We start from the raw sequence: 14,166 nt of genomic DNA on the forward strand, positions 1-14,166 counted from the left end.
TTTCTTCATAAATGTACAGAAAACCAAGGAAATGAATGGCAGAGAAAGTTAAGAATGAAAGAAAAGTGTCATTCAGCCTTTATCATCTCAGCCAAGTGTGGCAGTGAATCACATCATAGCAGCACACAGGAGGCTGAGCCAGGAAGAATGGCATGAGTTCAAGATCATCTAGGATACAGAATGAGATCCTTTGTCCAACAAATAACCCTGAGTCCTCACCACCTCCAGAAGCACCTAAAACAACAGCCCCAACAGTCTGCCAGGCTCACAGGCTATTGCTTGTCTTTCAGCAAGGCAAGACTGACTTGCATCCTTCATACTCAATATTCTATTTAGCATCCAATAGATTCAAGGACTTGTTAAACAAGAAATCAGGAGAAATTTATAAACTAAAGTCTATCTTTTGTCTTCTTAAAATATGATGCAAATTTAGATTTCTGAAATGCTTGCTTTTATATTAGAAATTTTGAAGAGTATTAAATAAGAGCACATGAATTCAGATATATATTTACAGATTGCTTTATATGTAACTTTTCCTATTGTAAAATTTTTATGTTTTGGGAAAATAAAGAAATCTAGCAGGGAAGAAGAAATGATTCAGTGGGTAAAGTGTTTGTTGGGACCCTCCAGTACCTATGAAACAAAGTCAGACACAGCACACAAGAGCATCAGTGCTGAGGGATAGGGACATGGAGAACTTGGCAGGGTAGGCAAGCCAGTACTCCAAAAACTCCAGATACAGTGAGATACACTGTCTCCAGACAGAGAGAGAGAGAGAGAGAGAGAGAGAGAGAGAGAGAGAATATGAATGTGGTGAAATGGCTCAACACTAAAATCCCTTGCTATCTGGTAATCTTGAGTTCTGTCTCTAGAGTCTACATGGTTGGGGAGAAATGATTCCCAAGGCCTGTTTTATAACATTTCATATCATGTCATGTTAAATGTGCTCATGTAAACCCTCACAATCATAATTTTAAGATATTTGGATTAAAAAAACAAGCCCTAAGATGGACAATGACTGAGAAGACACTCACTTGATGTCTACTGCTTGGCTTCCATACGAATGTGCACACATCCACCACCATCCCAACTCCACCTCACCCACTCCTACACAAACTAAAGAAATCAAGTAATCTGTCATGTTCATATGGCAAGAATAATATAGCAAGTTTATATTTTGCTTATAGAAGAAGGAAAGGAATTGAGTGTGATTGTGTACAATTATATTCTTTCTTTTTTTTTTTTTTTTGGTTTTGTTTTGTTTTTCGAGACAGGGTTTCTCTGTGGTTTTGGAGCCTGTCCTGGAACTAGCTCTTGTAGACCAGGCTGGTCTCGAACTCACAGAGATCCGCCTGCCTCTGCCTCCCAAGTGCTGGGATTAAAGGCGTGCGCCACCACCGCCTGGCTTATATCCTTCCTCAGGATGTTGACTGGGAAATGGCCCCTGACAGAGGGCTCCACAGACACTCAGATACCATTATTCCCCTTGAGAACAGTGAGAAGGGACCACACCCAGCTCTGGTTAGAAGAGCAAAGTTTAGACATGGAAGCAATGTCAGTTTATTAGTCTATCTCCTTCTCCCTGACTCATTTTTATTTAGATGTATGAACGATAGTCTGTGCATGGGGGTGGGGTGGTTCCATGTGTATGTGCATTTGTAGAGGTCAGATGCCCTGGAACTGGAGTTACAGTTGGTTGTAAGCCACCCAATATGGTGATGGAAACTGAACTCAGGATCTCTGGCAGAGTAAGTGCTCTGAACCAGAGCCATCTCTCAGCCCCTCACTTGATCTAGTTCCAGCAGAGAGATAAAAGAAAATCAGTTGGCTGGGCTTGGTAGCACATGTTTGGAGTCCTAACACTTACAGGAGACAGAGGCAGGAGAATCACTTGATTTGTTTGAGGGCAGCTTAGTCTATGTCATGAGACCCTGTCTCAAAGAAGTAAAAGTCAAACTGAAACAGAACATCTCAATCAATAACAACCAGGGCTCAAACTGCTTAAGTATGCCAAGACGGGACCAGGACCCAGATTTGATCCATTTCAAATGGCCAGATGAGCTGAATGACCTTCCAAAGTCAGGGTCAGCCTAAAAGCTAGATCGGGAGTCTACAACTTGGCAAAATATGTACAGGTCCCAGCACAGAAATTATGTTCTCAAGGTTGATCAAACTTGGTCCCTAGAACCAACTATTTTACAGAGGCCAATGTACAGGTAAGCTAGAGAACAGGCTCCAAGGACACCTATAGGACACCTGTAAAGGTGCATGTTCTGGTTCAGCACCCTTAACCACTCCTACAAGTCTCAATACAGCGAGGACAATTTTCATTAATAACTGGCCAGAACATGTAGTTTCCTTCTCTGAAGTGTTCATGGCATTCACTAACGCATGCCATTCATCCCTGATGTCAAGTGACTGGAATGCACTTTTAATAATGTATCTGGCTCCTCAGGAACATCTGGGCTGCAGCTGCTTGTAGGGTACTGTGCATAAGGCATATACACATCACCCCTTGTCCTCCCTCTCATGTAGCATTGAGCTCTACCAATCAGTGTGGAACAGAAAGACTTAGCAGGCCCCGGTGTACAACAGGTCTAAAGCAAGAGTTGCCCCAGCCCAGACATGAACTGTTTGTTGAGAGACTACTTGATTTTCCTTTTAAGACTCAGAAGTTAAGAAAAAGGCTTCTTCAATTCTTTTTTTTTTTTTTTTTTTTTTTTGGTCCTCCAAAGTCTTATGAAGAAAAAAACAGCAAAACACAAAGGTTGTCTCCATAACAGGAACCATGTGTTACTGTCCAAGGGGCTTGTCTCCTCCTTTCAGGGACAGAACCTGTCTCATTCAACACTTACATCTACCACAATGAGACAAAACTGCTCAGTAGGGAATCTAACAAGTAAATTAAGTCTGGAGTTCCAAAGCAAATGAGCCATGAACTCCAGTGTTCAGAAGCTTGGGAGGGACGATGGCAAAACCCAACATTAGTGGATCAAAGAAATTCACAGCTGCATATGCAGTAACTACGTAGTAACCTGAGCTACTACATAACCTGCATATGTAGTAACCTGAGGAAAGTGCCCCCTTATCCTCTTCAGTCTAGGGACAAAGGAGGACTACCACTTTACTGATGTTCTCAAGAGAGGCAACCATAGGAAGTAGAGCACGAAAATCACAGAAGCTTTTTGTTGTTTTTGAGGGTTTTTTTGTTGTTGTTGTTGTTGTTGTTGTTGTTTTTTGAGACAGGGTTTCTCAGTAGCTATTGAGCCAGTCCTAGAACTCACTCTGTAGACCAGGCTGGTCTCGAACTCAGAGATCCACTTGCCTTTGTCTCCCAAGTGCTGAGATTAAAGGTGTTTGCTACCACCCACCGCCTGGCAAATCAGAGAATTTTGAGGTGGCAAACAGACAAGTCAAGGAAAAGAAAGAACAGTGTACTAAGGGGCTAAAGTCAAGCATGTACCACTGAGGCACAGCAGGACTCCATCCTTTTAACCCCACTGTCTCCTTCCCAGACCACTGGGCATTCTCACTGACTTTCTAAAGACCAACAATGGTTTCTGGTGCCTTCCTTGCTTAATATAGCTGTCTTTAGAGACAATAGAAGGGGAGTTAGAAATATGGGCTTCAGATTGAGGTATGGTTGCATTTAAATTTAGCTTCTAATGGTCTCGGTTTTCTAACAGTTTTCTCATTGGTAAGATGCAGAGTATATTTCCTTTGCTGGGACAGTTAGGAAGATGAAAGAAAACCAACAACAATTCATCCAAATCTCTTCCATGATGCACGAATCACAGCTATCATCAATGGGTGGAGAAATCAAGCACTTCAGCATCACTTACTTGTGGTAATTCTCCTTTTTCTCATCTCTCCAGTTTTTATTTAACTGGTGAATTTTCACAGCTACATATCTTTGCTCTGTTAGATCAAATGCCTATTAAAAAAAGGAATATTTATATTTTACATAAGTACTAACAAGAATTACAGGGAACTGACTTGAAGTTTTTATTTAACAGATCAACACAAACTACAAAATACATTATGAAATGAAAGCAGCAGCAAATGACAGCACGTCATGTTTGCTCCAGTGTTGCAACCATCCTCTTGAAACTTGGGATTAGATAATTCACAAGTCTCTAGACACAATGGCACCATGGGATTTATAAGACAAATTTAAGAATACACCACAAGCAGAAGCCAACCCACGCCCTGACACTTCCTCCAACAATGTTCACTTTGGACACCATTCCTCCTCATCTAGGACCTTTCTCCTGAGGTTGTCTCTCACCCTCAGTGAGCCTAGGGAGCTCACATGTGTCAACACTGTCTCCCTACTTTTGAAATCCTGAAACGTACACTAATGGCTTCCTATAGAAAACAACCCAGATGGATATGATCATTGGTATGATCATCACAAAGTATCCTACAACTCGGTATGTTGTGTTTACTAAAATAACAGAAACAAAAACAAAGCAAAATAAAAAATCCCAACCTTACTATTTAGGGCCACATTAATGTACTGAGTAAAATCAAAGTCTGAATCCCAACAGCAGTGCACAGGGACAGGCTTTCCTGAAGAGCAGCAGTGCTGGCGGGCCTGGCACTGGACAAGCAATGCTTATCTATCAGTTCTTACAAATGAACACACAGCTGCACAGTACGCCCACCAGGAACAGAGACTATCACTGTTCCATAGGTGTCCCCAATGTTTCTCTAGGAAAGCAATGTCCAAACCAGGGGGGCTGTTATTAGAAATAAGGGACCTGTCACCCAGGCTAACGCAAAATGAGTATATAGTAGAAAAAACATGCTTCATAGAAATGAAATAAATATACTTCTCTCATGCTCTAAAGAATATACCATTGTGGCTTTACTCTAAAAACCACTTCAAGATATTAAAAACTAGGTTATATTACACATAGTCTGTGAGAGCACTAATGCTTATCAAAGCCAACAAAAAGGGTAGAAAATTGTGAAAAGTACTTATCTGTGCAAGGAACAATGTTTATGAAAGTAGAGGTTAGCATGGCCCCTTGACAAGGATGGAAAAGCCTCAGGTCTAGTAACAGGTGCTGGTCAAGGCACGGTCATCTATTTTGTAGAAGTTAATTACTGTTTTGCTTGTTCTTAGTTTTTCAAGACAGGGCTTCTCTGTGTAGCTCTGGTGCCCTGGCTCCTGGAATTTGTTCTGTAGACCAGACTGGCATCAAACTCACAGAGATCTGCCTGCCTCTGCCTCCCAAGTGCTGGGGTTAAAGGCGTGTACCACCATTACCCTGCTGCTAACTCATTTTTAAATGTTTGATTTAAAAAGAGAGGCTTTGCTCAGCCTAGATATAGAGGAGAGGGTCTTGGTCTGCCTTAAAGTGGGTACCTGACTTTCTTGACTCCCCAAGGGAAGCCTCACCCTCTCTGAAGAGTGGATGGGAGTCGGGTAGGGTGGGAGGAAGGAGGGGGAGCAGGAGGAAGGGAGGGAGTAGGAACTGGGATTGGTATGTAAAATGAGAAGATTGTTTTAAAAGAATAATAATAATAATAAAAGAAAGAAAAAAGGACAAAAGTTTTCTTCCAAAGTGGCTACTACACAGGTGATTTGCTAAGTCAAGTACATAAAACCTTCAACAAGCTAGCAATGCCCTCCCTAATCTCAACTCTTTCTAAGGAGCTAGGATAACTATGTCATCAAAGCTCAAGCATGGTACTTGCAAACAGAAGGTGGCCATGTGTCTGTCAGTAAGATTTACCAGCACAGACTTTAAAAGTATAACTAAGTATGAAGAGCGTACTGAAAATCTAAGCAGTCCTGCCCTAAAGGCACAGCCATGGTCCACAGTGCTGACAGGTACACATCTGTGAATGTCCTTATTGCCACTGATGTATACACTTCAAAATGACGTGGTACTGTACTTGGAAGGCTGAGGCAGGAGAATTGCCAAGAGTTGGAGCCACCCTGAATCACACCATGAATTTAGAGCCAGTCTGGGCTAAAGTGTGAAAATGTCTTAAAAACAAAATACAAAATTTACTGGAAGCCATTTTCCTAAAGGTCTTAGTCATAAAGCTTTTGAATTTAAACCTACAAATATACATACATAGTTCTTAATATTAAAAATTTCTACAAATCAATATTACCGTCTCTTTGTACTCAGTTGTTTCTACTTACCTTGTAAACTTCACTGAAACCTCCTCTACCCAAAAGATGTAACAACAAATATCTGTCATTTAGCGTTGGATGATCCTTAAATCTGTGGAAATGGAATATGTAACATCCTGAAGTCAAAGACTATAGTCTTCCACATAAAGCCACTGCTGAGAGTTTGACAACTGACATCAATACAATAAACTATAAGGACAAAGTTACACAGCGTAATTATAGTAAACAGTAAAAGGTATTAAAGCCTGATACTGGTTCTAGTCTTAGTAACCACATCTCAACTTGGGGCTGTTTTTGATCCCATTCCTTTTTCTCACCGTTTTAAAACTATATCAAGTTCCAAGGTATTTTTATATTGCCTTAAAAATAAAGCATTTCATGTGTTTTATGTGAATCCTCCCGCCCTCCCATTTTGAGACAGGTTCTTACTATGTAGTCCTGGTTGGCCTGGAACTCACTATGTAGACCAAGCTGGCTTTGAACTCACAGAGATCTACTTGCCTCTAGCTCCCAAATGCTGGGATTAAAGTTGTGTATCACCATACCCAGCTAATTGAGTTTTTGGAGACTGGGCATACTTTGGCCTGGAAATCCCAATCCTCCTGCCTCAGCCTGCTGAGCACTGGGGTAACAGGTATACACCATAATGGCCCGCCTTTATTGGTTTTGAGACAGGTCTCGTTATACTCTGGCTTTAGCCTCCCAAGTGCTTGGAATACATATAGATTTGTACGAACCAACCCAACTCATTTTTCCCTGTTTAGATAAGTCTATGGTAAATCTAAAACTAGGATACAGTGTATTCCCAAAAGAGATTCTTCCTATAATCTCAGTGCTCTGGAGGCAGAGGGAAAGTGAAAGAAAAGCTCAAGGCCAGCCAGGGCTATATAGTGAGACCCTATCTCAAAACCAGAAGTACAAAGACAGCTAGGGACACAGTTTGGTAGTGGACTGCATGCCTAGTTTGCATGAGGCCTTACACTCCAACTCCAGTACTTAAAAAAAAAAAATTAAAATAATCTTCCTATTAATCCTAAAATTCCTTTATTTTGTATTTAAGAAAACAGTGTGCCTGTGTAATATTATTACATGAAAGTTTAAATTAAGTAGCTCTAAATTTGACTCTTCATTTGGGCTTCTAGTCAAATTAATTTCATTTCTCTAACTCGTTTCCTGATTGATATGTGCAAGATTATGGACTTGTTAAGAGGATTAAGTGTGAGATCAAAAGGGCACTTAGACGACTCTTTCCTGATACATAAAGTTCACAAGCAATGGTAAGTGCTGGTATCTTCCACTTGACAGAATAATGGTCATGGTTCACATGGTCAAACAAAAATATTCAAGCCGTAGCTACATGAAAAAAAAGTTACAGCTTCAGCAACACAAGGAAAGAACTAATCAGTGATGAGAGCCATTTCCCACATGTAAGCTACTTTTCCTGAATTTTAGTGATATAAATGGCTTTTGAGCAAAGGGGAGTGTGGGTCTATAATTACTGTGCTAAATTTAAGAGTCGTACTAGTTTACTCAGAAAATGGAAGTCATCTCACTCTTCTTACAGCAACACTGTGGCCAATGCTTCCCATTCCTCAAGGCTCCATGGCTATGTCTACATGCCATACCCCATCCACCCTGATAGCTGCCAAGCTCTCTTGTGTAAACTTTACTCATGTAAAATGCTGTACAGATACATATACAAGCTTACTTTTTAATACAAACATCATAATTTTGTTCAAAAGGAACTAAATAGACTTAGATTCATTTGGCAAACTTAGAAGTGAAAACGTTGCTCTGGACCATACAAGTCATAAAATACTCAGCAACCTCCAGCCCATTATAACCCAAGTTGCTTACTGTGAATTATCTTCATTATGTATCCTTTTTAATTCCCTGATATGTAGATTTCTAACCCTTTCTAGCCTTTCCAGCTCTGCCTGGATTTCTGCTTCTTCCTGAAAAGGGGGGGAAAAAAAAAGCTCAGAATCCAGCGAACTTTACCTTTTCATTTAAAAATGACATCTGTTTCACTTGTAAAAAACAAACAGAAGACACGCTATTGAAAAGATTAGTCAATTTGCTACTCCATCACCCACTCCTCAGATGTAACCTCTGGGAAGTTTCCAGGAATGTTTTATGCATATATATACAGACTTTGCAAAAACCTTATAAAAGTCTGGTATGTATAGTCTGATTCTCTACTTTTGGTACAGATTATGCTCAATACTTTAAATTCCACTAATTTAATATCTAAGAGTTCATATGTATGTGTATGTTCATGTGTGTTACACATGAAAACTAATATGACATTAAAAAGTCACCACCAGTAACAATTTATTAGATGCTTATTGACCACCATCATCATAAATAACATCCACTAATAATGTGGCTACTGAAAGTTTTAAGTTTTTTTCACTTAGGTGTATGGATCTCTCTATATGCATGCCATGTGTACAGGTGACAGCCAGGGATGTCAGATCTCTAGAACTGAAGTTACAGGCAGGGATGAGCAGCCAGACATGCTGGGAACCAAACTCAGGTCCCCTAAAAGAGCAACAAGCTCTCTTAATAGCTAAGCCATTTCATCAGCACCTGGGTTGGGCAATAAAAGAGCTTTAAAAAAAACTTCTACATTCTACATTTATGATATTTTGGAGCTAGAGATGTTAAGTCTATGGTAAAGCACTTGTCAAGCATCCTTAAAATCTTGGGTTCATATGAACACACGCACCCTAACCCACCACCAACAAAAAACACCTCATATCACACACATGAAAATGATAAGCATGGTACACACTGCCCCATTCCTGTAATCCCAGTATTTAGGAAGCTGAGACAGGATGATCCTGAGTTCAAGGCCAGCCTAGGCTATGTAACAAGACTGTCTCACAAAAAAAAAAAAAAAAAAAAAAAAAAAAAAAAAAAAAAAATACCCAAAAAAAAAAAAAAAAAAAAAAAAAGACACCATGTCTCTGACCCTCAATGAAAAGCTATCTCAGTGACTATCGCCAAAAAATTCTTTTAGGTGTTAGAATATGGATGGTGGAATATATTCTCTTTAATTATTTTAGGCAAGAAGAGCTGCTGATGTTACTCAGACTAACACAGGAGTACTTCTATCAATTTCAGACATATTAATCCTGTATATTTAATTTCTGCTTTAAGGACAGTCACTTGGGTAGCTCTATTAATTGACACATTTTTAGCAGATAAGTCACTGGGGTAAAGCATACTCTTACTTAGTAGCTTGCATTGACTTGAAAATAAAAATCCTACTAGACTACAAGCCATGAAAATAAGAGTAGCAATGCAGAATTCTTGCATCATACAAAGCTACAATTCTATTTGTCCAAACAGCCAAATCATTTCTACATCAAATGTAAAGTGGAAATTACACCTCTTGAAAAACATTTTTCCATTATACTTACTTTCTTAAGATGACCTAATCTTAGTTTGAAGATTTCTTCTTGTTCATGGTATTCTGCTAAGGTTAACCTGAAAAGCAATGGCACAATTTCAGCAAATTATATAAAGTAATAACACGCTTATTTGAACAAAAATGCTCAAAGTATGCTACTAGGGCATATGTGGTTTTCATATTCAATGTGATTAAGAGCCAGGTTATTTAGAAGTCCTCTGATTAAAATTTCAGATAAGATGTGAAGACTCAATACCCGTAAGTTTAATTTAAGGAAAGAAAAAAGAAAAACATATGAGCCATATTTTTACATTATTTATGAAATATTTGGCAACATGTTACATAAGCCATAATACCCACCTAACAAAATGTTTTAACTATTTAATGAAAATGTAAAAAGAAGACAGAAGAAAGGGCTGACTTGATGGACAAACACTCATTCTTAGTTCCACCTACTCCAAGCACACAACCTGTATCCTAAGAATAAAGAAGTGAATTTTCTCCATTTCTCCCTCTCTCACATTCATCTACTTCAAAGTTTAAGTTTCACTATTTACATGCACACTAAATTAATGGGACAAAGAGAACACAGCTATATCATTTTAACATAAAAAGCCATAAAGCAGAAGCTCTGAGATTCAACTGTAAGAAAATACAAGAGTAAAAAAGTAACAACACATTTGCTAGGGCTACTGCAATTAGTCCATAACTGCAGGAATACCTGTATCTAGTACTTCATTTCACTCCAGTGAAAAAGGGAGAAATAGGGAAGGAAGGAAGGAAAGAAGGAAGGAAGGAAGGAAGGAAGGAAGGAAGGAAGGAAGGAAGGAAGGAAGGAAGGGGAGAAAGAGAGGAAGAGGGGGGAGAGAGAGAGAGAGAGAAGAAAGAGGTAAATGACAGTCGAGAATTCTCCATGCCTTTAACAGGTTCCATACTAGGCAGGGATAATGATGCATGCTAGAGGCCTGTTTTTGGCTTCTGGTCAGTGGAAAGAGCCAAGTCACAGACATTTTAATTACAGAGTGGACTGAAAGCCTTCCAGCTTGGATTTTACACAAGACTCCAGATGGTAATCACTCATGAACACACTACTGGTCTGAATTAAATTCTAATTATTGTTCTGTGGTGTGTATTCGTGACATGCATGCTCACACACTCCACACCTTATTATCATTCTTTTTTTCTTATAATTTATTTAACTTTATTTTAAGTACATTGGTGTGAAGGTATCAGATCTCCTGGAATTGGAGTTATAGACAGTTGTTAGCTGTCATGTGGGTGCTGGGAATCGAACCTGGGTCCTCTGAAAAAGCAGCTAGTGCTCTTAACCACTGAGGCATCTCTCTAGCCCCTTCTTTATCATTCTTAAGCCAATGGTTTCATGCACCAGCATTAAGTAATTTTCAAGTAATACTGGAAGGTATCCCTCTGCAAATAACCACAGGACTCATGAAAGAAAACAATGACTTGGGTTGTCTAGAGAATCTTTAAATCTAATACAAGGACTTTGTAACAGAAAACATTCTAGTTCCAAAAATATTGTTATATGAGAAAAAGTGTTTCTCAAACTTTGTTTACTACGGATATTTTTTCTTTTCTTTTTTTAAATTTATTTATTATGTATACAATATTTTGTCTGCAGGAAAGAGGGCACCAGACCTTATTACAGATGGTTCTGAGCCACCATGTGGTTGCTGGGAATTGAACTCAGGACCTTTGGAAGAGCAGGCAATGCTCTTAACCACTAAGCCATCTCTCCAGCCCCTACTACGGATATTTTTATCACTATACTTAATGTAAATTTAGTTTATTGAGATGTTCATTTCTCCTATATAAACACATAAAACGGGGATTGTTTCCTATTAGCTCTGCACTATACACACACGTCACAGGACAGACTTCCTAACATGGGGTAAGGACTGGGTAAGTAGCTTTCTCTCTTAAACAAAAGAAGATACAGTTCCTGAACTTGTAACACAGTTGTGATGTAATGTAAGTAGCATACTTGGCACAGATTATAGGATGTGTTTCTGTGTACTGACACACATACACACACACACATACACACACAAAGAAAAAACACATACTAATAAGTTATATAATTGTCTGTGTCCATGTATGTCTATACTAATTTCGGACAAGAAATTTACTTTCAATTAAAGACAAAGGAAGAAAAGAATGGAGAGGGAAGGTATTAAGTTATTAAATCCAGGATTTTCTATACTCTGGTGCAGGATGGCTATGTAATAACTGTTGACAGAGAAAAAAAATGACTATACCTCAAGATACTAGAGCAGTGGCTCATAACCTTCCTAATGCTGCAACCCTTTAGTACAGTTCCTTGTGTTATGCTGACCTCCAACCTGTAAAATTATTTTCGTTGCTGCTATAGAACTGTAATTTTGCTATTGTTATGAATTGTAACATAAATATCTGTGTTTTCTGATGCTCTTAGGCAACACCTCTGAAAGGATCATTTGACCCCCAAAGGGGTCAAGACCCCACAGGTTGAGAAGTGCTGACTAGTGGTTTCCTTAGGTTTCCAGAATGGGATACAAGGGCATGGGGGTAATGGGGTGAGGAAATGCTTATAAGGTCAAGAATTGTCGTATCATAAAATACTCTTTTTCTAAAAAAAATCTACTATTTTCTTGGCTTACTTTTTTAAAAAAATTATATATGTATGGGTGTTTTAACTATACGTATGCCTGTGTAACATGTACATGCCTGGTGCCCTTGGAAGTAAGAAGAGGGCATCAGATCTCCTGGAACTAGAGTTACAGACAGCTGTGAGCTGCCATGTGGGAGATGGAAATTGAACTCTGGTCCTCTACAAGAGCAGTCAGTGCTCTTAAGCATGGAGTCATCTTCAGACCCTTTGGCGTACTCCTAAGCTTGTGTTAATGATGTACTTTTCTAAAAAAAAAAAAAAAAACAAAAAAACAAAAACAAAAAAAAAAATGATGTACTTTTCTTAAACAGTAAAGAACATTCTAAACTATTAGCCAGATAATTTCCACAAGATAACACCAATTCCTATAAAATACCAATTTATCCTAACCTAGAGCTACACATAAGTAAAAATTAATAATGATAAATTTATTTTGAACAGACAAAACAAAATATATGCTATCTATAAGCAACAGTACTTTTCTCTCTCATTTCATACTTTCTGAATAACGAGTGAATAGCTAGGAAAATCAACTAATATATTTTATATAGTTTTTAATATGAGTTAAACAAATCCATTAACATATCTGGAAAAATAAATTTGCAAATTCTAGGGGCCTCTTTAAATTCTAGGTGTTTCCAAGGGTATTCAACAAGGCATCTGTACTCGGGGGATAGAGGACATTTCATTTCACATCATCAAGAACATACGTTTCATTTTCAGCTCCATTGGTCTTGCTTTTTCGTTGTTTCTGTTCAGTTGTTGCTGGAGGGACCTGACCCATGGCAGGGGGTTTCCGTTTTGCTAACATTTTTCGTTGTCTTTCTATCTCTTCCCTCTGAGAATTTATCCTTTCCTGTTGCCTAGAAATATAAAAGATATGGCAAAGAAAAGGCAAGTAATTTAGTTGTCATTGGTGTGGAATGAACACAAACAACTTTCACCTCCATGTCTGACAACTTCATGGACAGAAGTCTGTAGTTAACCTTCAGGGTGTAAGAGCCAAACAGTCAGGAAGAGTGTTTCCGGAATGAGCCTGTACTTTAAGGCACTACTTACGGCTTAAAGGTGAGGGAAAGTGGATAAGTATCTGTTAGGACATTATAGACTTGAAAGGAACAACCTTCAGATTCCCTCTTTTTTTTCCAGCAAAGAAAATAAATCAGCATTTAATTAGGAATTGTTTGTACAAAACACCCAGCCTCTCAGAAGTCATGAGTGTCATGCATTCTAACCCCGGCAATTACCATACAAGATAATGCTGAAACTACAGGAGAGTGGCCTAGTGCAGCATACAACATTATGCCTTTAAAGAATACAGTATTATGCTGGGCAGTGGTGGCGCACACCTTTAATCCCAACACTTGGGAGGCAGAGACAGGTGGATCTCTGTGAGTTCGAGGCCAGTCTGGTCTACAGAGCTCCAAGACAGGCACCAAAGCTACAGAGAAACCCTGTCCAGCAGAACCATAAAAAAAGAAAAAAGTATTATGAATACACACATTTAATCTATTCAGACTCAACAAAAAAGGAGGCTTATGACCACCATATTTACATGACTTCCCATCTATATATATATACCATAAACACAGGGTACATAAATTCCAAAATATATTTGGAGAAATTGTAGACTACATATTCTGAGAACTCTTGCCTAGGCATGAAAGCAGACACAGCAATAATCAGCCTTAGATGTTCTTCAAACTGTTTAGCTGTGTATATAAATAATAAGGTCAATTAAGCATTGTCCTTCACTTAGATTTACTTTGGGAATACAAAATCCCAGCACATCGTACTATGTCTTATAACAGGAAATGGACATTACCTACTATTTTTAAAATATATTTAAATATATTTTTAAAAATATACTTTATTGTATATATGTATTGGTGTGAGGGTGTCAGATCCTCTGGAAATGGAGTT

The 14,166-nt window shown here is 38.6% G+C and overlaps 1 protein-coding gene and 1 non-coding gene across 8 annotated transcripts in view; one reads left to right on the plus strand and one right to left on the minus strand.

Moving 5' to 3' along the window:
* The window catches only part of Tlk2 (tousled like kinase 2), a 95,315-nt gene that overhangs the window by 19,608 nt on the left and 61,541 nt on the right, over nt 1-14,166 (minus strand). For all 7 annotated transcript variants that reach the window (XM_050120329.1, XM_050120325.1, XM_050120328.1 and 4 more), the window contains 5 exons: nt 12,954-13,106; nt 9,583-9,649; nt 8,012-8,109; nt 6,164-6,245; nt 3,843-3,934 (listed from right to left, as the gene is read on the minus strand). In XM_050120329.1, the coding sequence (XP_049976286.1) occupies nt 3,843-3,934; nt 6,164-6,245; nt 8,012-8,109; nt 9,583-9,649; nt 12,954-13,106 (492 nt within the window). The remainder of the gene's footprint in view (nt 1-3,842; nt 3,935-6,163; nt 6,246-8,011; nt 8,110-9,582; nt 9,650-12,953; nt 13,107-14,166) is intronic.
* On the plus strand, nt 5,002-5,121 carry LOC126487566 (U6atac minor spliceosomal RNA). The gene has a single exon (XR_007588419.1). It is a non-coding gene; the product is annotated as a U6atac minor spliceosomal RNA (small nuclear RNA).

The sequence above is a fragment of the Alexandromys fortis genome, unplaced genomic scaffold, assembly GCF_014885135.2.
Source record: "Alexandromys fortis isolate MF-2015 unplaced genomic scaffold, M_Fortis_MF-2015_v1.1 scaffold_174, whole genome shotgun sequence".
Classification (NCBI taxonomy): Eukaryota; Metazoa; Chordata; class Mammalia; order Rodentia; family Cricetidae; genus Alexandromys; species Alexandromys fortis.